This window comes from Cucurbita pepo, chromosome 6 (assembly GCF_057944985.1).
Source record: "Cucurbita pepo subsp. pepo isolate OVF chromosome 6, ASM5794498v1, whole genome shotgun sequence".
NCBI classification, from domain to species: domain Eukaryota; kingdom Viridiplantae; phylum Streptophyta; class Magnoliopsida; order Cucurbitales; family Cucurbitaceae; genus Cucurbita; species Cucurbita pepo.
The window spans coordinates 2195794-2221276 of record NC_141803.1 but is presented as its reverse complement, the minus strand read 5'-3'; the positions used below and the strand labels follow the sequence as shown (position 1 = coordinate 2221276).

Here is a 25483-nt window from a genome sequence, read left to right as displayed (position 1 = left end):
TTTCTACCGCGGAAAAAAATGGCGCGCCACAATCACGAGCGCGCCGTGGGAATTGGCGACTGTGGCAGCGCCAACGGAGTTTTTCTCATTTTTAACCTTTTCACTGTTGGGCCATTTTCGCCGATGCAACTTTCCTGTCATTCTTCCGCTTCAATTTTCCGAGAATCAAACAGTTCCACCCCCAGAGACGTCGCCATTTTCATCATCACGCTCATTATATATACAGCCAATTCAATTTTATCGCTTTTTTTTCATGCTACCCAATTCGCTAATCCATTGTTCTTGACGAATTTCACTTGGAATCTACATTATGCGACTGGATTTTTGCCGGATTTAAGGTATGGAGGACAAAGAAACTGAAATTCTGTCACGATTGGCTGCCAATCATCTCTTTCTTGGCCAGTTTGAGCCTCTCCGTGCTACTATTGTTGCTCTTAGAGTTAGGAATCCCGAACTCGCTCTTTCTATACTCCAGACGATCGTATCTCGATCTGGTCGATTCGACAATGTCACTTGGTCGCCCTCTTGTTCGTCGCCGTCTTTGTTAACGTACTTAGCGACCCTTGAATTGATTCAGTTCGATAACGCTACGTCGATATGGGGGTTCGACCACGAAACGCTGCGGTTACGAGCGGAATTCTTGTTATTAGTCCAGAATTTAATCGACCGGATAGTGGGAAGCACGAGGAAGATGCTCGAATTGGAGAGCGTAAACAAAGAAAGAGGAGAAGAAGAAGTTTCGACCTCAAACGAAACTGTCGAGGAACGGGCTGATTTGTTGCGTGTCGAAGAGGGAAAGCCGGAAGATGTGCCGTCGGAAATCGGTGATTGCGTGCAGGTTTTGGATAAGGTTTTGGAATTGGGAGTGAAGAGATTGAAGGTAGAAGGTGCCAATGCCGAAGTTGACGATAGGCAGAGTGACGCTAGTCCCGCGACGGTGGGATCGGTTAATGAAGAAGAATTAACGTGCTTGAGCAGAGTAATTGGAGATCATGCAGACGCTTTTGATGCCTTGTGTTCGAATATTCAAAGACAGGTTGGGAGTTCTCAGAGTTATGGCCCAAGTTTGGCAATAACAGTGCGGAGTAACAACGATGGAAATGTGGGATTGAACGATGAGGAAGATGTCAAGTGTTTTTCTTCAATACAAAGATGCGTTCAGACAACCCATTTGGACCATTTGAAGGAGTGCTTGAAGAATGCGGATGTAGATGGTGCAATTTCTCGCATTCGTTTTCTTCATGTTGAGCGTGGATTGGACGAATCTGAGTACCGGTATGTTGAATTAAGATCAATTCTCAACTTAGTTACTTAAGTAAAAGAGATGAAACAGAAACCATACTGGCAGGTTTCTGGTATTTCATTTTACGCTTGAATGTTTCGTTGTCCCATTTTGTTTTTTCATTAACTGTGATAGTGTTCTCTTGGTTCTTTGTTGCCTGTTGGTGTTTATCTTCACTTTTATTCAACTCTTATATAGCAAGGTTTTCCAAGACCTTCTGAAGATTATTTTGGCGCAAAAGGAGGCATGTGAAGGCGACTACGATGTTATGGGAGGAAGACTGCTTTCAGTTTACGAAGAAGCGCTTTCATCAAATTCCAGACACCTCGTTGAAATGATACAAGTAATTTGTGCGCGCACTCACTTGCATATGAGCCCTTTATCTTTCCTGACCAGGAAAGCTCTAAATGGTACAACATTGTTTTTAGCAAGACACTGTAGTTAAGGTGACAGGTAGAATAAATGTCTTTTTGTCACAGATTATTCAAGATGAGGTGTTAGCTGAAGAGATTGAGATGCATAGAGGGCCCGATAACAATCAAATTCCACTCCCAATACAACGCTTTCTAAGTAATATAATGGAATTAAAACCTGAAATGAACTTGGACGAGAAGACAGCATGCCTAACAAAAGCAATATTTTCTTGCACGAGAGACTTGTACCATTATGCTCGTGTTTCTGGATCACATGTGCTGGAATGTATAATGGATGCTGCTCTCTCTGCAGTGAAGAGGACAGAACTTCAAGAAGCTAACCATGTTTGTGCCTCGGTTTTGCTTCTAATGGAATTTAAAAGTGTAGAATTCATTGAATTTCTTTTGTTTGTTGTCTCTGAATCTCACTTGATTAGGAAACTTTCTTTCTTAGGTCCTCTTATTGTTTCCTCGCCTTCGGCCTTTGGTAGCTGCTATGGGTTGGGATTTACTGTCGGGTCAATTAAAAGAACGAAGGGGGTTGATGCAACTACTGTGGATCAGCAAGTCACCTGACTTGCTGCAGGATGCATCTTCTGAGGTTAAATGTCAGTTAGAAGATGTGAGCTTTTCCATGAAATTGATTTCTCTTGACTGTGTACGATGATGAAAGATGTCAATGAGATGACATATCATGCTTTGTTTCCTGCAGATATCATGTGTGGAACATCTTTGTGACACTTTATGTTACCATCTTGATCTTGCTGCATTTGTTGCATGTGTCAACTCTGGTCGATCATGGAGCTCAAAATTCTCATTATTGCAATCTGGAAAAGGGCAGGGGGTTGGTAGCAGAGTAGATACTAATTCAGACCTTTTTGTTGAGAACTTTGTATTAGAAAGGCTCTCTGTTCAGAGTCCTCTTAGGGTGAGTGTTTCTCCCATGGCTTTTGAGAAATCAATTCAGAAGCTTTCAATTGCATTCCTACAAAAAATCAACTTTGTTTCGTTTTATTGCATTAGTATGGGCATGATATCTCAAGTTGATGTTTCTGTGATTTGCCCTGTTAGGCTTTTGATAATTTAGACCTGTCTTCATCTTATGGTGTTGTCTCTTTGAATTTCTCAAAGCCTATCTAAACATCTAATGATGTAGTTTTCTTTGCATATATTTTATTTTGGATCATGGCGTTACATGTTTGAAGAATCTTTTATGCAGGTTTTGTTTGATGTTGTTCCAGGCATCAGATTTGAGGATGCGCTTGAGCTGATTAATATGCAGCCAATTTCTTCTAGCATTGCGGCAGAAAGGAGGTAGGGTACTATGGTTACTTTGTGTATGTTTGTCGATATTTTCTTTTCTTATGTTAGTTAGTAAGGCCCATTAATTGTTATTACTTTCTCTAGTTACCTGCGTTTCAATTTTGAGAACATGTCTTTTATGTTGTTGATGTAGTGGCTGTGGATTTAGTGCATATGTTTCATAGTATGAACAAGCTGTTTTTGGGTTTTTTTGGCTTTTGCATTCAGTTTTGAAGCAGCCGTTATCAGTTGATTTTTGTCATTTAAGCATGTATTGGGTTATTGCCTATAAAAGTTTGTTGGGTCAGTGTTGATTTTTAGGTCCATAGAAAACCTGTATGTTGGCATTTTGAAAGGAGCTGCTGGCTTTCTCTGTTGATCTTGGATACCAGGATAATCCAATGTTTAATTTGATAACTGCTATCCGATCTTCTTCCCTTCTCTCTTTGTGTTTTTGGATAGAGTTATCTGATCTTTCATTGGTTCTAATGAGTTAGTAATGTTGTAGTTAAAGATAAGGTGTTGTGTTTAAGTTAGAGATTAAGTAACAAGTTTCGATTTGCAAATATACGGCATGGGATTTCTAAACGTGTGTGTGTGTCCAAGATGTAAACTGAAGTTTTTAAGTTTTAACATACATATTTCTTTAAAAGAAGTTATATTCTTATAGTTTGTGGTCATGTAAGGCATGTGTTTGATGCTGTAGGGTTCTGGATTTTAGAAAATTAAGTTATATTCTTTTTATTTGTCACTTGGAGAATATTTGATTTGACATCAAGGTATACATTAGTTTTGATCACCAGATATCATCTTTTTGTTTTGGTGAATCACATTTTTTTTTTCTCTTAACGTTCTATACATTTCAAATTGTTTTATTTTACTTCTTTTTCTTTTGGATAGGATCCAAGATATTGAACTTATGCACATGCGTTATGCCCTAGAATCAGCTGTTCTTGCACTAGGAGCAATGGAAAAGGGCATGACTGCTGAAAGAGATTATCATCAAGTTGCATTCTGCCATTTGAATGATCTTTCCAAGCATTTGGAGTCGATAGATAATATTGCACGAAAGGTTGTTTCCTTGTGGTTTGCCTTTTGTAACACACTCTGCATGTTAGCTATTTGTACTGGTAGTCTACCCTTGATATTGTTCTATTTTTAATTTAAGAACATAAGTGTACAGTTAGCTATAATTCCATCAGATATGGAAATTTGTCTCAGATTCTTTTCAAACTTCTTGGGAGTTAACTTATGATCGATTCATCTAAATTCAATGCTTGTGGGTTGTAGTGGCCATAGAAATGAAATGACCTTACTTCTGTCTTTTTCTTTTTTGTTTTTTAAAATGTTCAAATAAATGCTTTATTATTTATTGCAGGTACTCATGGTGAGCATCATTATTTCACTTTTGCATATGAATGATCTGTCCCTCAATATGACACATTGCAATTCACCTCGGAGCCCTTCCTCATCACTCTATTCCTATCTGTCGGAACAACCTGATTTCACAGCATTTGAAGGGAGAAATAAAATGGTTATATCTTTCATAACAGTGCTATTTGATATATTGCATCGTAGTCTTCCATCAGATGTGATCCAAGATGATGATCTATCTAACTATGGTGCCCGTATGGGTGGAAGAAAGGCTTTGGAATGGAGAGTTTCCATTGCTACACGTTTCATTGAAGAGTGGGAATGGCGATTGTCAATCTTGCAGCATCTGCTACCATTATCTGAGCGCCAGTGGAGATGGAAAGAAGCGTTGACTATTCTGCGTGCAGCTCCCTCCAAACTGCTTAACCTGTAAATCTTGTAGCTCTTATTTCACGAATTGCCCAGGATGAAACGTTCTAGTTTATGATATGCTTGTCTTGCTGGTGGTTCCTGTTGAGTAACTTTCTTGCACTTGCTTGGTTTTATCTTTATTCATTTTGTCATTATCATGTTGTCTTCTTTTTCCACTTATTTAGTTCTTGAGGGGAAACTGAAACGTTGCTTGACCTGTGACCCCACATTTACTAGTTTCCTGCTATATTCTGCATTAACATTGGAATGGTCTCTTATCAGTAATAAGATTCCATATTTCCCATCTTGTCTTCCCCCAATGTGCGAACTACCAAGCTTCTGTGTTCTGGTAGCCTTTGGTGGATATATTTAAACCAAAGCTTGATGAATGGATTGGAGATGTTTCCTCCTTCTGAAAGTCGATAGATTAGCCTTCACACAATTGGTTTTGATTAGTCTTCCAATCTTTTATCTCCTACTTAGAGCTCCCATGAAAGTCATAAAGAGTATGAAGGACCCCCTTGATATGATGTTTTTATCACTGATGGGCATTGACCCCCTTAAATGAGTTGGTTTTGTCTTTATTTTTCCTTAGACATGTGAGTGATTGGCTTATAGAAGTCTTGAGGGGTTGGCGTGGTAAAAGCAAGGCTAAGATGTTAAGGAAATATGTGTGACCTTCTTTGACATCTTTGGACGGAGGGGAACCATGTTTCACGTCTTGTCGGAACATGATTAGCTCCTCGTTTGGCTGGCACATTGCCCTTCCAGGAGAGCCTTAACAAAGTTAATTGCAACTTTTTTAGAGCTTTCCTCTGGTCTATATGGAATGAATTACTGCATACTCAAAGACAAAGAATGAGGCTTTGATAGTTTCTTTTTTTGAAAATCTCTCTCTTTTGGCTCTCAAATGGTGTAAATTAGCACCGATCTTTTGTAATTGTAGCCTTCAATTTTATCCCATTGGAAAAGCTTTTCGTAATCTTCTTGGGTTTGGAGAGTCTTCCTTCCAATTTTTTTTTTGAAGTTTTATATGATCAATGGACTAATTCTTATCCGAAAAACAAAAAAAATAATACTTTTTCTTTTTGTATTATTTTTTTTGTAATTGTTGCAATATACTTCGGTGGTGTTCAAACCATAGAAAATTCTTTTGTAACTATAGTCTTATGATGATTATTAACAATGGACAAGCTTTTCTTTTGTAGTTCCTTTGGCGGGGGTTTATTCTATTCCAGCCCCTATGCTGTTCTTCTGTAACTCTCTTTTAAATATATTTCCTTGACTTTCTTGTAGTGAACAAATGTAGGGGTGAGGATTTCAACGTTCGACTTTGGAAGGAATATATTCATTAATTGCCAAGTTATGCTGAATGTCTCTTATTAAAAATAAAATAAAAATAAAGACGAACTACTAAAGATTGGGTCAAATGTTAAAGTGACTTGAGCCTGAGCCTTTTAATTTCCGTTAGTGGAATGGTTTCTAGATCAATTCATCATTTTGGAGTATTTTGACATGAGAGAAACAAGAAAAGTTTCAAAGCTAGATATTGTTAGTGGTATGTGGTAGGAGGTTTAGAATGTTACGCACTTCAATGTTTCTACTTGGTTTGCGGATATTTCATTTTTCTTGCTCACCCTCTGTTGGGGTGCCTAGTAACTAAGGATCTCTGACAGATGTGGACTCCTTGTATTTGCAGATGTATGCAGAAAGCAAAGTATGATTTAGGAGAGGAGGCAGTTCATAGATTTTCATTATCAGCAGAAGATAAAGCCACGCTTGAACTAGCTGAGTGGGTTGATAATGCTATCAGACGAGTATCTGTACGAACCACCTAGTCAATGCATAATGTCTGGTTTTACTGGTTTTGCATTTCAAACTACAGCATGTGCTTTAGCTATAAAGAATTAACTGAGTCTATGCCTCGATCCGTAAATATTACTAGTTTTGTTTGTTTATTATATGTTCCGCATGTTTTCATGTATTTTCCTTCTATTAGGTCAGTGCTATTCATAGTGCATGAATGTGGTGTTTCTTTCTGTTGCTTATGTTATACGTACCATGGAGTATATTTTGATGGCGAACCTAAATACTTTTTGCTACCTTGTTTCATGCGTAATGTTTGTGGTATTTCTATGTTATTATTTGGGTGGTCCTTATTTTTAATATGTCTTGCATTCTCAGTCTGGATTGTTAATGTACTTTTAGGAAGACAATGATACGTGGTCTGTTACTATGATAATTTTGTTTTTTTTCAACTATCACCTTCAGATTTTTAATAGTTATTCAAATAAATTTAATCCTTCAATAATATCTTTTTCATGAATTTTTCTTTTCTTATATTTGTTTTCTAATGAATGTGTACATTTCTAAGATTTGTCAATGAAGAGACATTTGAAGAAGTAATTTTTTTTAGCTTCTTTTTTAAAAATTTAAACTGGCCACAGAGAAGTTTAACACGCACCGGAGCTGATTTTTTTTATTTTTTTTTAGTACAACAAGTGGGGTTATGAGGATTTGAACCTCCACCTAAGGATAAGAGTACATGTAAATTGACACATGAACCAAGACTATTATTGAATCAGTTTCCGGATAAGTCCAAAAGCAGCAACAAATATTTCTTCTTTTGTTTTATTGACATTTATGTGGCTTAATTTGGTACTATCCTTGTTTTGATCGTGCTATCTCAAATTATTCTACCTTTTTTACCCAGATGGAAGATGTCATGTCCCGTGCTGCTGATGGGATTTCTGCTGTACAAGAGATTGATTTTTCCTCATTACGTTCACAAATAGGTCCCTTGCCTGTAGTACGTGCTCCTTTACCCATTTCCTTTTTTACGCCAAGGCTTGTGGTTTAAGTTTAATTGAAAAGAAAAGATATGAGGTTCCAAGTTATTATCAATGTCATCCCAATGTACTAATAAACTTACATGCAAAGAGTTGGCGTTCTTTTTATCTAGTAAGCCCATTGATATTTGATTTCCTTGCCAGATTCTTCTATGTATTGACATTGCCACAACTTCTGTACGAAGTAAGAAGATATCCTTGCAGCTTCTTGATCAGGCATTGCTCTTACTCCGTTTAAAACACTTCTTTTATTTTTCTGGTCATACAAATTTGATTTTTTTTTTTTTTGCAAGTTTACCTTAAATCCATGCACTTTGCAAGTTGAATGAAACAGCTTGAAAAATGGAAAAGGAATTGCTATAAGTTGCTAGTAATCTCGTTAATGTCACTTTGTAAAACTTCGTATGGTTAGAATTTGTCATTATTTAATTTAGTTGATAGTTCTAGTTGAGTTGGAAGTATCACTTCATTTTGTTTATCCAATTTGATATTGAGCAATCACATATTACTGAAAAGATGCATTTATAATTTGAGCAATATGTAGACAGTGAAATATTGAAGTACTTAATTATCATTTTGTTCCTTGTTCTCTTATGGAGCCTCAGCTATGATCCCCTCCCCTCAGGTGGGTGGTTTGGTTGGGGTGGGGGTCATTACAAGGAATTTTGGAATATAGGTCTGTGGAAATATAGTTTTTTATGCAAGGAACATTTGCACTTTTCGTCCTGTAGGTTTGGTAGACAAATCATAGTTTTTTTTTTTTTTTTTTTTTTTTTTTTTTGACTGCTAAGGGAAAACAGAACTTTTATTATTAAGAACAACATAAGAAGACAAAGAAGGTAGCTGACAGAAACGAACTAAGGTGGCAATTGAAAACCCAACCCCATTTATGGAGGTAGAGGTCAATTATCTGCAAGCTAAGGAATATCTAAAAAGACAAGAGGACGAAGAAACTGCAGAAGGGAGGTGTTGGGTGTAGAAGTCCATAGCCTTCAAAACCTCTTTCTAATCTGTAAATCAACCCTAGAGAATTCTTCTGATTCTTACTGAGAAAATGCTCCCACAAACTAAAAGTTGGTTTTCATCTTATATCATCGTTGTCCTTCTAGGTCAAGTGATCTTCTTTCTTTAGTTTGGAGGTCTTCTATTTGATTCCTCCTCTTTTTGCCTTAGAGGTCCCTCGTCCTTCAGGTCTTTGGGATGTTGTCTCCATTTTTTTTTTTGGCATCCTAGTACATTTAAACCCATTTGTTATTTTTTTTTTTTAAAAAAAAAAAGTAGAAGAAATTACGAAGGATGAGGGGAAAAGGATACTTCCAGTCAAAATGCACTCTCAATAAATTTTGCAGCTACTGCAGAGCTTAGAGAGTTTGGTTGAAAAGATGCTGGTGCAAATCCTCCTTCCCTTTCTTTTTATTACAAACAAATGCTGAAAGGGAGCGCCTCCAAAGTCTTCATTCATTTCCCTCTTCAATTTCTCTTAAAGTTTCAAGGTTTTTACCAGTTAAATGATTTACTTCTGTTTTGTATCTTTTGCAGGCTCAAACTATGCTATCTGAGATATATCCAGGAGCGTCTCCAAAGTCTGGGTCCAATTATTGGGATCAGATCCTTGAAGTGGGAATTATCTCTGTTTCAAGGCGTATTCTCAAGCGTTTACATGAGTCCTTGGAACAGGTGATTATTCATTTATCATGTAATTTATTTTATTTGGTGGGTTTGTTATTTTCTGTTCCATGATTTTAACTTGGTGATGTGTTCTTTTTTTAAAACAAAAGACAAAACCTTTTAAGGGGTGAAAGAGACTAATGCTCAAACATATGAACTCCAATAGGAGTGACATAACTGGAATGGATGCTAAAGAGTCAAAACTTTTGACTTGATTATATTGTTTTGGCTGGGTTCGTCTCAAGGCTTCTTCTTGATGTTCTCTTTCTGATATGGGAGGGTCTCAAGCACCGTTCCGGCATCCTAAATGGCTTTCTTGGTTTTTAAATGTACCCAGTATTCCACATTGATCGTGAATATTTTTTTCATCTCAACATGATTGATGGAGGTTCCTCGCCTTAATCCACCTACAGATAGATGGAATGATAATGAATTTGTCATAAGAAGCAAAAGAGAAGGCTACATATTGATTGGTCTTGCCACTTTCTCCCTTTACAACCTCCACAAACTTCTTAACAGAATTCAATGTAAAACACTCCTTGGAAGGAAGTCTTTAACAAATCCTTTTTGGTTCAGTCCAGAATGAATATAAAGAACCTCCATGCTGTCAGAAGAACTCAACATTCCAATGATCCAAGATGCAACAAAACTAAAAGAAGTTAGAACTATCCTCCTCAATTTAATTTGTCTGTTCCTCCCAATTTATCATGGGAACCAACTCTAAAGGTTTTGTTTCCATAGAACACACTACCTCTGATGGGGAAAAAAAACGTCTTAATTTCTTACAAGTGGCAGGGAATTAAAGATCATTATCACTGAATAGGAATGATTTGAGAGGTGAAGTTTTCAAGAGGTTCCTAGTCTTTGCCTGAGATATTACATATCGAAGATTGATATTAAAGATATAATGTTATCTAAATACTTTTCATATTTGGTTACATGAGTGCACAAATATAGGTCATATGCAATAAATCATTCGGCTTTGCATTATGTTTGAGCACATTGCACAAGTAGACTTATACGCTCTTCTCTGTGATATCTTCTAGGAAAATTCTCCATGCCTTCAGGCTATTATGTCCGGTGAAATCATTATTTCTTCAGTAGAGGACTCACAACGTCAAGGGCAAAGGGAACGTGCTCTTGGTATGCTACATCAAATGATTGAAGATGCCCACCAAGGAAAGCGACAATTTCTGAGTGGTATTTTCTGCATTGATTAAATTGTTAATTTTCTTCTTTTCGCCTGACCTATACACATGATCTCATTCTCTATTCCTGTCTTATGAAACCTAAGGTAAGCTTCATAATTTGGCAAGAGCTGTTACTGATGAACTGGAACACCATTTTCTCAAAAGTGGGGAAAACCAGTCTGCCAATCGGAAGGTTATTTCTAATTTGAACAAGGATGGGGTTCTTGGTCTTGGGCTTAGAGCTGTAAATCAGGCACATTTGAGTTCCTTAGCTGGAGATACCAGCATGCAATCAGTTGGTTATGATGTGAAAGAAGCTGAGAAGATGCTATTTGGTCCGTTAAGTACCAAACCCTCGACATATCTATCACAGTTCATTCTCCATATTGCTGCAGTTGGTGACATTGTGGATGGAACTGATACAACTCATGATTTCAACTATTTCTCACTTGTGTATGAGTGGCCTAAAGATGTAAGTATCCCTTTTCTTCTTTCCTGTTACATGGTGGTTTGACACGATCTTTTCATCAATATATTTGTTAGCTATTGCATGACATGGTCCTCAGAATGCTTGTAGAATCACTTAGGAGACATAATTGTCTAGTTTATTGTTCAAGATTAGATATAGTAGAATTTAGTGGATCAGATGCTACATTATCTTCTTGAGACTCGGAAGTAGAGTTCCTTTTCTATTTGAAACCTTGGAGCACAATTCTGAAAGTTGCATAGGATCCTAGAGGTTATTATTCACTTAATTGTCAGTTTTACTCGCACTAAAGCTATGCTGTTTAGGAAAGGCATGTTATGTGCTTAATGATTCAGAATTTTGCACAGACGAATGATCTTGGATGACAATTATTTTCTTTGTTCTCCTTTTGTACAATGCAGCTTATAACTCGACTTGTTTTTGATCGAGGAAGCACTGACGCAGCTGGTAAAGTCGCTGAAATAATGAATGCAGACTTTGTTCATGAAGTGATTTCAGCATGTGTGCCTCCTGTTTATCCCCCACGATCTGGTTGTGGATGGGCATGTATTCCAGTTGTTCCATCTTGTTCAAAAGGTAGTTCTGAGAATAGACTACTCTCACCTTCAACAAAAGAGGCCAAGTTAAGATGTGCTAGAAGTTCATTGGCAATGATTGGAATTCCTCTTCATCCATTACAGTTGGATATTGTAAAACATTTGGTTAAAATATCTCCAGTAAGGGCTATCTTGGCATGCGTCTTTGGAAGTAGTATATTACACAGTAGTAGCATCCCTATTTCAAGCTCCTCAAATGACAGCTTACAGCAGGCGCCTGATGCTGACAGACTCTTTCTTGAGTTTGCTCTTGATCAGTCTGAGAGGTTATTATTTCTTATATCATTTATTTTACAACTTAACTCTCATTTTCCCATTTATGTTTATTATTTTTTGAACTCTAAAGTAGGTTCCCAACTTTAAACCGGTGGATACAATTACAAACCAATCTCCATCGCGTTTCAGAGTTTGCTATAACAGCAAAACAGGATGCTGATGATGTTTGTTTTAAGCCTGACACAAGGGCGTCCATGAAGAGACTTCTTGAGCATGACAGTGATACTGAGTCTGAGTTTGATGAAATCGTCAGTAGCAGTAAAACTTCAGTGCCTTTAGCAGGTATAAATGTTCAGGATGGTACATTTCAAGATGGTTTGTGCCATTCCTCAAAATCCGATATTGATGAACTTGATACAACAACTTTCCTATCGTTTGATTGGGAGAATGAAGAACCCTATCAGAAAGCTGTCGAGCGGTATTGTAAATCATTCTCCTTCTTGTTAGTGGTCATGAATTTCCTTTTTGTTAGCAATTGACATGAAGATACCTCTAGATATTTCAACAATTTACGTGTTCAGCATGTTAATATATTGATTTCTGTATTATTTTGTGTTTGGTAGAAGTTGTTCTAAATATGCAGAGTGGGTATTTTCCTCGAGAATCTTTACCCACTTCATGTTACAGGAGGAAAATGTTGGTTGGAATATAATGGAATTGAAGGGTTTATATATACATAAACAAGCAAAAATTTTCATTAAAGAAATGAAGCCTCTTATGTTATAATTTTAAGTTAAGGAAACTACACAAGTTAGCGCCCTACGGTAGAAAATAATAACCAAAGTAGCTACAACTACTTGAAGCCCAGATAAGATCCATTATAAATGGAGGAGTTTTTGTCAGATATTCTAAAATTGAATAATCTAGTTATATTTATATATATGTATATACATATGTGCCATAGTTGACCTATCTTTCAATTTTCTCTCGCAATCTTTGTAATTATTTGAAATGAAAGTTTATTGTTCGTAAATAAAAAATATATCATGAAGTTCTTCGGATAAAAGATGTGTTACTCCATACTAAAAAAACTGTAAACCAGCCAGCTCAAGGAAGAAATAAACTTGGAATTGAATGATCTTTTAGTTTTGACCAACATTAGAATAGTTAGTCCTCAGACGGAGATGGTGAAATGTGAAATCTCCTCCTTTGCTTGATGGTTCGACCACTTGAGCTACAACTTGTTCTTGCTCTCCCTAAACTTTAACTCCTGCAAGAACGAAACCATAATAGTTATCCTGAGTTTTTTTTGGGGTAAGAAACTGAGTTTTCATTGAGAAAAAAAAAAAAAAATGAAAGAAGGGTATACAAAATAACTGTCTACAAAAGAAGTGGATAATTACTAAAGCCAACAAATTCATAATTACTAAAGTTGATAGATGCCACTAGGAAGCATTAAACACCGTCCCTTTCTAGACCTCCTCACTAGATCTCTCAGCCTCTCCAAAAATCCTGGTATTCTCGAGCAAATATTAAACAATAGCAAAAAAAAAAAAAAAAAACAATAAAAACAAAATCTCTCTCGCCACAAAATTTGTCCTTGCTCACGTCTGCTCTCTCCAAAAAATAGACAGGAGGATAACTTTAGACGTGTATCCTTCCTCTGATAAGTAGAACAGATTGAAGGGGCAGTCTGGCTATCATCGATCTTCCTTGGTTTCCGAACTAGCACCATTTAGAAGGTGTTCTTTCCCATGTTGCCATAATAGCACCCATTTAAAAGGTGTTCATGTTTCTTTTATGTTACCCAGTTCTTCTCAGATGCATTATCATTTGATCCATACCAAGCTAATTGCATATCTTACCAGAAATAATAGAAAAAGAAGATAGAAAATCATTATCTATGCTCCTAATAAAAGACACACATGGTGCCAATGGTGCTAACATAGGTGCAGCTCAATAGTTCAGGAATTTCCACCTCTTCTAGGAGGTTGTGGTTGTGAATCCTTCTACTCCACATGTGATGTAATATTCTTAAAAAAATAAAAAAGAAATACACGACATGATGCATGTTTGGTTTGGCATTTAGTTTGGAAATTTACTTCTATGAGTTTCGATGTTCAAATTTACTGAATTATGAAATCAGTAGTTGTATGGTTGGGAGGATGCCCACTTGTGTAGTCATACTGATCATTGCGGCTCCTTCATTTATCTCAATCAAAATTTGGTTTCTTATAAATATAGATAAAATAACTTCTAACAAAGTGTTGTTGTTATTTTTTTAATTTAAATTTTATTTTATTTTTAGAACAGCTTAATCGATGATGGCCAGTTAATGGATGCTCTTGCTATTTCTGATCGATTTCTACGTAATGGAGCCTCTGATCGATTGCTTAAACTTCTGGTTGAACATGAGGAAGAAAGAGATTCAATTTTTAGACAATCTCAACATCATGGAAACTCTGGTACCTGGAGTAATAGTTGGCAGTATTGTCTACGGTTGAAGGATAAACAATTAGCGGCTACACTTGCCCTTAAGTATGTGATGTCATAGAAAATTTTCTCCCATTATTATCGTAAACTCTAGTTGATGTCTATAATTACGAAGGTGTTTGAGCTTATTGATTTCTGATGCTTTAACTTTCATGCTTGTTACATGTGCTCAAGTTGAATAAATACAAGAATTGTTTCATATCATCATGCTTGGTTCTTCTTTTTGTTATTATTTCCCAATGGGAACATGATCTTTTTGCTGCTTTCTGGTCACTAGAAATTTCAGAAATGTATTTGGGCGATCACCTCTTAAAGACTTTCAAGTTATTAATTTAAAGAAATATGCTCATGATAGTGTAGCATGTTATTCAGCCCTCCTTCTATATGTGGTCAAAATTTTACAAGGTTGGAAATGATTCATTTTTTATTATAAATTTCCATTGCAGGTATATGCATAGGTGGGAACTGGATGCTGCTTTGAATGTTCTTACTATGTGCAGCTGCCACCTACCTCAATCTGATCCACTTAGAAATCAAGTCTGACTCTTAGATTTAGTCTGTTTTGGCCTTTGTTGCTTATTTATGGATTACTCTCCCTGAGCCAAAACTGATTCCTTTCTGCTTTTTGGATCAATCAAATGGGACATGTAGGTTATGCAATTCAGACAAGCTTTGCAGAAATATGGCCATATATTAAGTGCTGATGATCACTTTAGCAGCTGGCAAGAGGTCGCAAATATCTGTTTTCAGAAATTTACATTTTGAGTGGGAAAATAGACTAAAGCCATTTTTCTGCTAGGGCTTTTTTAATCTAGAATAATATTTTAGTTCATGCTGTTCTCTTGGAAATCAGGTTGAAGCAGAGTGTAAGGAGGATCCTGAGGGCTTGGCTCTTAGATTAGCTGGGAAAGGAGCTGTTTTTGCTGCTTTAGAGGTAGCTGAAAGTGCTGGACTATCAATAGATTTACGCCGAGAGCTACAGGGAAGGCAACTTGTGAAGCTTTTGACTGCTGACCCACTCAATGGTGGAGGTCCTGCGGAAGCTTCACGCTTTCTTTCTTCACTACGTGATTCAGATGATGCATTGCCTGTGGCTATGGGTGCAATGCAATTACTACCCAATCTTCGTTCAAAGCAGCTTCTGGTAATAATTGTATCCTGGTCTAACGTTTAAAGATTGGCCGGACCTCTTTATTCTAATTTATATTCCATTTGTCCCTTGAATATAATTTCCTTTCTATTTTTTTCCAAAGGTTCACTTTTTCCTGAAGCGTAGAGAAGGAAATCTGTCCGAAGTTGAGGTATCTCGTCTTAACTCCTGGGCCTTAGGTCTTCGTGTGTTGGCTGCTTTGCCACTGCCATGGCAGCAAAGATGTTCTTCGTTACATGAGCATCCTCATTTGATACTGGAGGTTTTGCTGATGAGGAAGCAACTGCAATCTGCTTCTTTGGTATTATAACTCTCGACTTTTAGTACTCTTTTGATGTTTTGCTAACATCCCTGTAATTGTATGCATCTGGTGGAATGCTGACTTAATATCATCCCAAGCATTCAAAGGTAACCACTTTTAAGTTTCTCTGAGATCAAATCCGATGATCTATCCATGTGCAGATTATAAAAGAGTTTCCTTCCTTGAGAGACAACAATGTCATCATTACTTATGCTACTAAAGCTATTGTTGTCAATATCAACTCTCCACCTAGAGAACATCGCGTATCCATCTCAGCAACAAGACCTAAACCAAAACCAAAATCAGGAGTGTCTGCAAGGTCCTCCTTCACTACAAGCCTTAGTAATTTTCAGAAAGAGGCTCGTAGAGCATTTTCATGGGCTCCTCGAAATAATACTGGGGAGAAGGCTGCTCCAAAAGAGAGTTACAGAAAAAGAAAGAGTTCTGGACTTGCACCATCCGAAAGAGTTGCTTGGGAGGCAATGACTGGAATTCAAGAGGATCGGGTATCATCATATTCCACTGATGGTCAAGAAAGACTTCCTTCTGTTTCAATTTCTGAGGAGTGGATGCTAACAGGCGATACTGAAAAGGATGAAGTTGTTCGTGGATCTCACAGATATGAAAGTGCCCCTGACTTTACTCTTTTTAAGGTATGACAGGGTGCTTGATTAGGAAAATTGGGCTCCTTGTAGGAGATAAAAGTTAGGTCGTGGTATCTTTGTTTTCCATAGATGTACATCCCAAAGCTGGTTCTTATTATGAGGTTTGATTTTATGGGGAGAGTGGATAAGGAGCACCTTTTCGATTTCTTTTATTTTTTATGCGTCTCTGAAAAGATAATATTTTATTGAAATAAATGGGTCATGTTTCTATATTTTCTATAAAAAGAATAAAAAGTAATTATAAAGTATTAGGAGCATAATGCATCCTGAAAACAGTAGTAGATTGCTGAAGGAAGTTGCATTTGATGGGAATGAGCAAAAAGAACAAAGGAAAACAAAGTCAAAATCTAAAGATTTATATTCTTAGAAGAACTACAGGTAGAATATACAATTTGAGTTCAAGCAGCTTCAGCACCTTTCGTTTTATTTGAAAAGATGTCATTACTTGTTTCTTGTCAAATTAGCCATCAAACTGCAGAAACCTAATAATATGTTTACTAAAAATAGGCCAATGGTAACTTTTTTCTTAAACAGTTATTAGAACGTAGATATTTACATTCTTCAGTGAATTGTAAGGTTATTGACATTTTTTCTTGGATATTTTCAGTGTTGTTTTTACTTATCCCGGGCAATTTTGGTTTCAGAAACGAAATTTCCCTGTGTGCATTCTGCTGCACGTCTCAGTATATTTTGACTCTTTATGTGTAGGCGTTGCTTTCTCTCTGTTCTGATGAGCTAACATCTGCCAAAAGTGCCATGGACTTGTGTATCAACCAGATGAAGAATGTGTTGAGCTCTCAGCATTTGCCTGAGAATGCATCAATGGAAATAATTGGTCGTGCATATCATGCTACAGAGACAATTGTACAGGTGTATTTTTTTGTCATGTTCTTGTCATGATCATGATGCTGTGGCTTCTGAACATATTTTTTGCTTTTGGTAGAGAACTCCAAAATAGTTGCAATTTTTGGTTCTTTCCTTGCGTAACATTATAACTTAATGGGTATGTGATTACTGAAAAGAATCATTTCTCTGTGTTCAGGGGCTACTCTATGCTAAATCCTTGTTGAGAAAGCTTGTTGGTGGTACTGAATTACCAAGTAATTCTGAAAAAAGTAGGGATCTTGATGACACGTCTTCAGATGCTGGCTGCTCTAGTTTGGGTAGTCAGTCAACAGACGAGCTTTCTGAGGCTCATTCTCAGGCTGACACTTGGCTAGTTCGTGCTCAGCTACTTCAAAGCCTCTTGGGGTCAGGAATTGCTGCATCTCTTGACGATATTGCTGATGTGGAGTCATCTGCTCGTCTCCGTGATAGGTTGATCCTGGATGAGAGATATAGCATGGCTGTATATACATGCAAAAAGTGCAAGGTAATATGGATTTGATATTGTCACAGCCATTTCCTTTTGCAATGATGTGAAATATAAATTTTTGCTTTTGTATATCTCTCAGATTGATGTTTTCCCTGTTTGGAATGCATGGGGCCATGCTTTGATACGGATGGAACACTATGTGCAAGCACGTGTGAAATTCAAGTATTTATTTTTATCTTTTAAAAGGACCTACTGTTTTCATCTGGTTCATAGCAAGTTTTCAAGTAACCTTATTCTGTATTGTCACCAATGCTTCTCAGGCAAGCTTTTCAGTTGTACAAGGGGGATTCCGTGACTTTTGTACAAGACATTATCAATACAATTGAAGGAGGCCCTCCTGTGGAGGTTGCTACTGTTCGATCCATGTAAGATAATATTTGACTTTCAATTTTTCTCTTCTCTTTTTCTTCCATCGCTCTTTTGCTAGAATTTCCAGTTCAAAGAAATAGAAACTCGAATGACGTAGGTCTAGGGCGGCTGAGGTGAAGAAAATAGAAAGCTGATAATAATATTTAAGAAAAAACGAATGCAAATGCATGTTTTCTTAACTATCATTGACAAATTTTATATAATAATGGAAATTTTCTATTGTAGTTATATTGTCAAAATAAATAGGATGCCATTCTGCTTGCATTAAGGGCTTTTATGGAAAACTGCCTAGAAAATATACTTTTTATTTTTTTTATTTTTTAATTTTTAATTTTTAATTTTTAAATTTTATTTGAATTAGTAAGAGTCAATATTATTATGCAAACTGAATTACTACCAACAAAGCTGTAATTTTTTTAAAAAAGGTCATTTGTGATAACTCTCAATAGAAGGAAATATGGAAAAATACAACTATCTTGGAAATAGTTTCTAAATAACCCGTAGTAGTTTTCCATTCATCTCATGTATTTTGGCTTGTGCGAGTGGCAACCATCTTTGACCATTCATTCTTGTAGCTGATTTGTATTTCCTTGAATCTAAAAAATGGCAGGCTAGTTGATGAGATATCATTACGATTCTCAACAGAATGTTTATTGAATACAATATAAGATATTTTAGATGTATTGCTGTGCAATCTGATGAAATTTGATTTCTTTTGGTGTTTCTTTGATCAACAAAAAGGAGAACCTGTAAGTCTTTCAATTTTTATTTCCCATTGCCTCTTTTGGTAGTATGCTTATTACATTTGAGCTATTACTTTCTGTTTTCTTCAGTTTGGTTGTCAATAGAATTTTGGTACTTCCATTTTTAGTGTCTTCACTTCCACTTCTTCCCTAGCCTCTCTAGTGCTAGAAGTTGTTAGTTTTGACACATGAAGAGTTTGTTATAAAACAATGCTATTCTATATATCATTTCAATTGAACCCCGTATTGTTTACATGACTCAGTTGCTTAGATGATTTGTTATCGAAATAAATGATAGAAATTGAATTGCAGGTACGAGCATTTGGCTAAAAGTGCCCCAACGATATTAGATGATTCACTTTCTGCAGATTCTTATCTCAATGTTCTACATATGCCATCAACTTTTCCTCGGTCAGAAAGATACCGATGGATTCTAGAGTCTGCAAATGATAGTTCACATTTAGAGTATGACGATGGACCTCGTAGTAATTTGGACAGCATTCGGTTTACTGAATGTGTTAGTTACATGCAAGAAGTAAGCCTAATCTGTTTGCATATATACTTCAGCTTGTCTGTAATCCTTGGCACTATGACTCCTGTTTGTGTTTTGCAATGCTTCTTGCCCTGAAATTTTTTTTCTAATTGTTACTGCTTTTTGTATTTTAATAATGATTTGAAGAAGGAAAGGTATGACATTAGCACATCCGTTTTCACGGTAGCGTGCACAATATGAGAACAGAAAGCACCCAATATTGGCAGTGAGTGGCCTTATGTGTTTATTGATTGGCCTTCCATTCTTTTCTATGTGCATGTTTCTCCTTTCTTGAGTTTTATAGCTGGTTTCTCTTCTTTGTTTTAAAGGATAGAAAAGCCGAGTTTCATTTCTTCACGTCTCATTACATGATTAAAGAAGAGTTTCATCTTTTCATAGCTCCTTTTTTTAAAAAAAAAAGTAATTGAGCTTTCATTGAAATATCATAGAATATAAAACAACATACAAAAAAAACGTCCAACAAAGATGAGCCAAAACCTATTGAAAGGGGCTCCAATTAAACGGAATATTGCCTGACCAATAATTATAAAAAGCCTTAGAAGCAAATTGTAACACATAAAGAGGTGTTGAATGTGTTCCAAGACCTTTTAACCCCTCTAAAAATGGTATGGTTTCTCTTTTAAGTCAAGTACCCTTCTAAGAGGTGTTGAAGACTGTTCTCAGATAAGATCTCTTCTTTCGGAGTTTTTTGTGAAAATGTACAGTTTACAGCCTCTTCTTGGAATGCTTTACACAATTCTTTTTGTAACACAGCATTCTCTCGTTATCTTATATTGGAGGCCCATCCTTTTTTTCTTTGCCATTTTTTTCAAATAAACTGTACTTTTCTATAGTATATGTTTTGGGTTAGATTTATTTGAAATGAGATGGGGTCAGTGATACGTGCTTTTGTTCTTTGCAGTATGCACGTCAACTGTTGCTTGGATTTATGTTTAAGCATGGACATTACAGAGACGCCTGCATGCTGTTTTTCCCTCTAGATTCTGTTCCTGCGCCTCCTCAACCCTCAAGTGTGGGAACTGTCACCTCATCATCTTCACCCCAAAGATCTGATCCATTAGCAACCGACTATGGGACCATTGATGATCTCTGTGATCTTTGTATTGGTTATGGTGCTATGTCTGTTCTTGAGGAGGTGATTTCATTAAAATTATCATCTACTAAACCGGAGGATGGAGCAATGAATCAGTATATGGCAACCGCACTTGCTCGTACTTGTAACTTCTGTGAAATGCACAGGCATTTTAATTATTTATACGTGTTTCAGGTACCATCATTTCCTCTTTTTTAAGACTTTAATTTTGAGGGATTGGGTCAATGTGGTGTTACCAAGATATTTAAGTTCATTTACTTGATGCCTCCCTATATTGAATAAAAATAATTAGCTAATGGGTGTAATGAAGCATAACAGTAGTTTGAAATTTAAAAAACTGCCAAACTTGCTGAACTGTCTAGTACTTGAGTACTATCGTTGGAACAAAAAGAACAATGAAGTTACTATTGTGATAAGTTTTGATTGAATAAAAATGAAATCTTGCATAATATTGTCCTAACTGTGCCAAGATGGTTCCTTAAACCACTTTTTAATCTCCCATATCTGTAAAATAGTGATTTCTTTATCTGTTGTCATGACCATGTTACTTAAGCCTTTTATATTGCTAGTTACCATGTTCCTTGCAGAAATATTTGGCAGGCTCTTAATTTTATCAAGTATTTTTCTTCCGGTTTTGTGTTTGTAGACAAGACTTTGAAGGGGATAAAAGGGATTTTAGAGGGCTTAAGGACACTGTTAGTGAAGGGGGAATGATGAATAATCTTCTTTTATCATTTTGTGTAGTCTTTAGTTGGATAGCGATACTTCCGCTTTTTTTTGTAATAGTTCATGAATTAGATTTTGAGCCTAAATGTTAAGGGAAGGGTTTAGAATGTAATAAAAGAAGGTTACCTTTGCTAGCTTACCTTTTTGGGTAGTCAGGAAAATTTTTCCAAATTGCTTAGTGTCGCATACTTTTTCAACCATGCAGTGTCATGATCTTGACATGCTCATAACAAGTCTTAAGGAGAACTCAAGCCCCATTCACATTTTTTACCTGGTTTCGTGGCCTTGTTGGCCCTTTGTAAAAACAAGCACCTTCTAGGCATAATGTTGCTATAACACTCGTGTACACACAAGCCAACTTGAGCATCACTCAATTAATTCAAGTATTGTTTCTCGACCAGGAGGTTAAAGATTTAAATCAACACTCTAACATGCTCAACTCAGAAAAATAAAAAATAAAAAGAATTAATAATACTAGTGTACACAAAAGAAGTCACTCGAAGCCATGTACTTTAGTTGGCTTGTGTTCAAGCGTCTTGTTTTTCTTTTCAGCTTTTCTTCAAATTTCTTATTGTTTGCCTCTATGTTACACAGGTATTGAAACAGGATCATGTTGCTGCTGGTCTTTGCTGTATCCAGTTGTTTATGAATTCTTACTCACCAGAGGAAGCAGTCAAACATTTAGAACATGCAAAGGTATATCTTAATTATAACTCCTGTACTCCACTACTTGTTCAACTAATTTTGGCTTCATCATTCAATTTTCATTTTAAATACAGATGCACTTTGATGAGGCACTATCAGCTCGACATAAAGGTGGAGATTCTACCAAGCCTATGGTAAAGGGAGTTAGAGTGAGAAGTGCCTCTGAGAAGCTTTCTGAAGAAGGACTTGTCAGGTTTTCTGCCAGGATTTCAATCCAAGTAATGTCTGACGTCTAATGGATGTTATTGCTTTTCTTCAATCATATAATGCTAAAACTGGATTAGTCTCCAAATAACATATAGATGCTCGACTCCTATAAAATTAATACAGATAGATGTTTGTTCATTCCGATACAAGTTTAAACTTAAAATCACAGACTTTTTCTTAGCAGTTGTATAGCGTATTTTAGTCATTGGTGGAGGTGCAATTTATACAAGTAATTCTAGAAACTCTTATGAATTTTTTGTATTCTTAGGTGGAAGTTGTGAAGTCATTCAATGATTCAGATGGACCTCAATGGAAACACTCACTCTTCGGAAATCCAAATGATCCTGAAACATTCAGGTTTTATTACCTTCATCAACGATGATTTTATTTTCCTCATAGTAATATGCAGTAAGCCAGTAACCACTTGATTTATTAGGGAAGATGATGTCTTAAAATATCCCAAGTATATAAAATTATAAGATGAATAAGAGTCAAATTTTGGCTAAAAGTACCTTGTGTGAGTCTCTGTGAATGGCTTCCTGAATGCTCTTACACTTTTTGTACATGTAATGTTCTAAACTACTTTTCCATGATTCATGAACAAGGTCTGCCATTTCGCTCTTGATCTTTCCATATACATCAGAAATATTTTATTTCCAATCTGAGAATGGTTCTTTTTTTTAACTTCAAAAAAAAAAAAAAAAAAAAAAATCTTACTGCTAAGAGTGGATCACAATGTTTAGAGAGATTGTGATAAGAGTCACATACCAAGACCCTTGTGCTTTTTACCATAATTTTACTCAAGTAAAGTTGTATAGCTCACAAGAAGCAAACGAAGAAATTCAATTGCTGTGTGTTTCAGGAGAAGGTGTAAGATCGCTGAGACCCTTGTGGAGAAAAACTTTGACTTGGCCTTTCAGATTATATATCAATTTGGTCTTCCAGGTAGCAATTGCATTGTGTTGGCTGGGCAACTTTTCTTTTCTAATTCATGAAATTGTCGCTGTAATTTTTCTATTGATGCTTTAACACCGTCTTCCGTCCCCTCCAGCTGTTGATATATATGCTGGTGTTGCTGCATCGCTTGCTGAGAGGAAGAAAGGCGGTCAGTTGACGGAGTTCTTCAGAAATATTAAGGGCACCATTGAAGATGGCGATTGGGACCAGGTAAGGGAATTCTACTTTTGTTCTATTGTATAACATATAGCAGAATCTGTATGATGTTTCATCTCTCCCACATGTTTTAACCATGCTTGTTTTCGGAATGGCAGGTCTTGGGAGCTGCAATAAATGTATATGCTAACAAACACAAGGAGCGACCAGACCGTCTCATAGATATGTTGACTAGCAGTCACAGGTAATCAATTTGCACTTCTGTCTGATTTGTGTCCTTGTGTAATGACTGTCTTACATGGAACTACGAAAAGGGGATAGAACCCCATCCAAAGGAAGTTGCACAAGAACTCCTTCAATTGGAATGAAGAGAGTTCATGCTGTAATTGTTAAAAGGGAATCTCAAGGCTTCTCCTTATTTTGAAAAAAGCTGTAATTTATCAACCAAATAAAGGGTGTGTTGAATTATAGGCCAAGATTTGTTTTTTCTCCTTGGAAAGTTGGGTATGTTTCAAAGACCGACCAATTGATTAACCCGAGCTTTCTTTCTTCTAATTATTAAATATGTAAACAGTAAGTTATAAATAGGAGTTTGTTTGGAAGTAGCTTGAAAAGGGACATGGCATGTTGGGATTAGAGAACATGTTCTTAGTAGAATTCATCCTCCTCATGTTGTGGTACTCATGTTGTGTATACAGAAAAGTTTTGGCTTGTGTGGTCTGTGGTCGTCTGAAAAGTGCTTTCCAAATTGCTTCTCGAAGTGGAAGTGTTGCTGATGTTCAGTATGTAGCTCATCAGGTCAGCCATCTTCACCACAAACAATCTATATATACATATATATTCTTTATGTTAGCTCTTTCAAAAGAAAATTTGTAAATACTTTCTCCAAACCTACTATAATCGTCTTTTTACCTGTTTTAAAATTTCTCGATTGTTGAAAATTTTAAAATGTGCTTGTTTTACCGCTCTTTTAAGATTTAAAATCGACAATGGAACAGGTTATTATAATTATTTTTTTTATTTATTTTTTATTTTTTATTTTTTTGTTGGGGTTTCAAACTTATTTTTTTCATTTAACTCATGTGGAATGTAATGGTGACCAATGTGGAGATTATTTGTGATTTTGGTTCTTGATTTAGAAACAATAACTACTCATGTTGAGCTGTCCATCTCTCTTTCAGGCATTGCACGCCAACGCCCTCCCCGTGCTCGATATGTGTAAGCAATGGTTAGCTCAATACATGTAATCCATATCAATCGAGCAGATTTTGCCTTTCGGTTTTCAACCTATATAGTCTCGCAACATCCATGCAACCATTTACTTGGTTCAACATCAATTGTTTTAGTAGTTCCAGCCTTCTAGTGTGATAGAGCTTGTTTTTGCTTGGAATACCGGTTTAAGGTGCCTCAATTCGCTTAATGAATCGGGATTCCAGTGTTTTGAGTAAATGTAATCGATCATATTTATTGGACATGTTTTCGTTACGGTTTTAAGCTGAACCTGAAATTAAAAGAAATGAAGAGATATAGCAAAAGAGTATTCTATGGTAAGAAGCGTTCTACTACAGGTAAAGAGGGGAGGCAGAGGAATGTGGCGCTCCACTTTGTAAATGAAATGTCTTGAAAAATAAAGAATAAAATTTATTCTTTATTTTTCTTGTCACCTTCAGAGATCGGTTGGCTGTAGTTCCTTCTCTGGTCACTAATGTCCTTTTCTTATTATATTAGTTACTACCCTAGCCGGCCATTTCGTCTGGGCGGAATTATAAAAGTATATAATATAATTAATTATTCTAAAATTTCTTGCAAGTTGCGACAATTTATTATTTATATTTCCAAAGTCAGCTTCTGATTAATCAATGTTATTAAATAAGGTTCAAAATATATTGTATTTGTAAGAATTTTGTCGTAGTTGAAACATATGAATGTATGTATAAACAAGCTTATGTTCCTAAATTAGATTTATACTGAATTTTTTTTTATAAAAAAAAAAAAAAAAAAAAAAAAAAAAAGTCAATCAACGATTCATTTTTACACTTTTTTATGCGTAAGATAAGATTATCACATATAATTATAGTGGCCACTAAAATAAAATGATAAATACACACACACACTACGTGACTAGGATGGAAATTGGTCAAATAATTATATAATGAGAAGAAAAATAGTATACATACATATATATATATATATATATATATA

General features: G+C 36.1%; 1 protein-coding gene across 2 annotated transcripts; it reads left to right on the top strand.

Moving 5' to 3' along the window:
* Positions 1–101: 101 nt before the first annotated feature.
* Positions 102–24932, top strand: LOC111796702 (zinc finger FYVE domain protein). Of its 2 annotated transcripts, none has more exons than XM_023679439.2 (36): positions 102–1275; positions 1481–1625; positions 1762–2040; positions 2150–2317; positions 2408–2623; positions 2915–3009; positions 3898–4069; positions 4376–4800; positions 6482–6605; positions 7496–7591; positions 7776–7847; positions 9171–9308; positions 10346–10499; positions 10594–10961; positions 11378–11838; positions 11919–12266; positions 14102–14326; positions 14728–14818; positions 14933–15010; positions 15135–15425; positions 15535–15732; positions 15894–16385; positions 17106–17267; positions 17440–17769; positions 17852–17934; positions 18033–18137; positions 19197–19419; positions 20339–20704; positions 21851–21952; positions 22036–22179; positions 22437–22525; positions 23031–23113; positions 23220–23335; positions 23440–23525; positions 23980–24079; positions 24463–24932. In XM_023679439.2, the coding sequence occupies exons 1-36, from the start codon at positions 341–343 to the stop codon at positions 24526–24528; spliced, it is 7626 nt and encodes a 2541-aa protein (XP_023535207.2). In that variant the 5' UTR covers positions 102–340; the 3' UTR covers positions 24529–24932. The 2 variants fall into 2 exon arrangements, with proteins under 2 accessions (XP_023535207.2, XP_023535208.2); XM_023679440.2 differs by having other exon boundaries at positions 103–1275; positions 11922–12266.
* Positions 24933–25483: the final 551 nt, after the last annotated feature.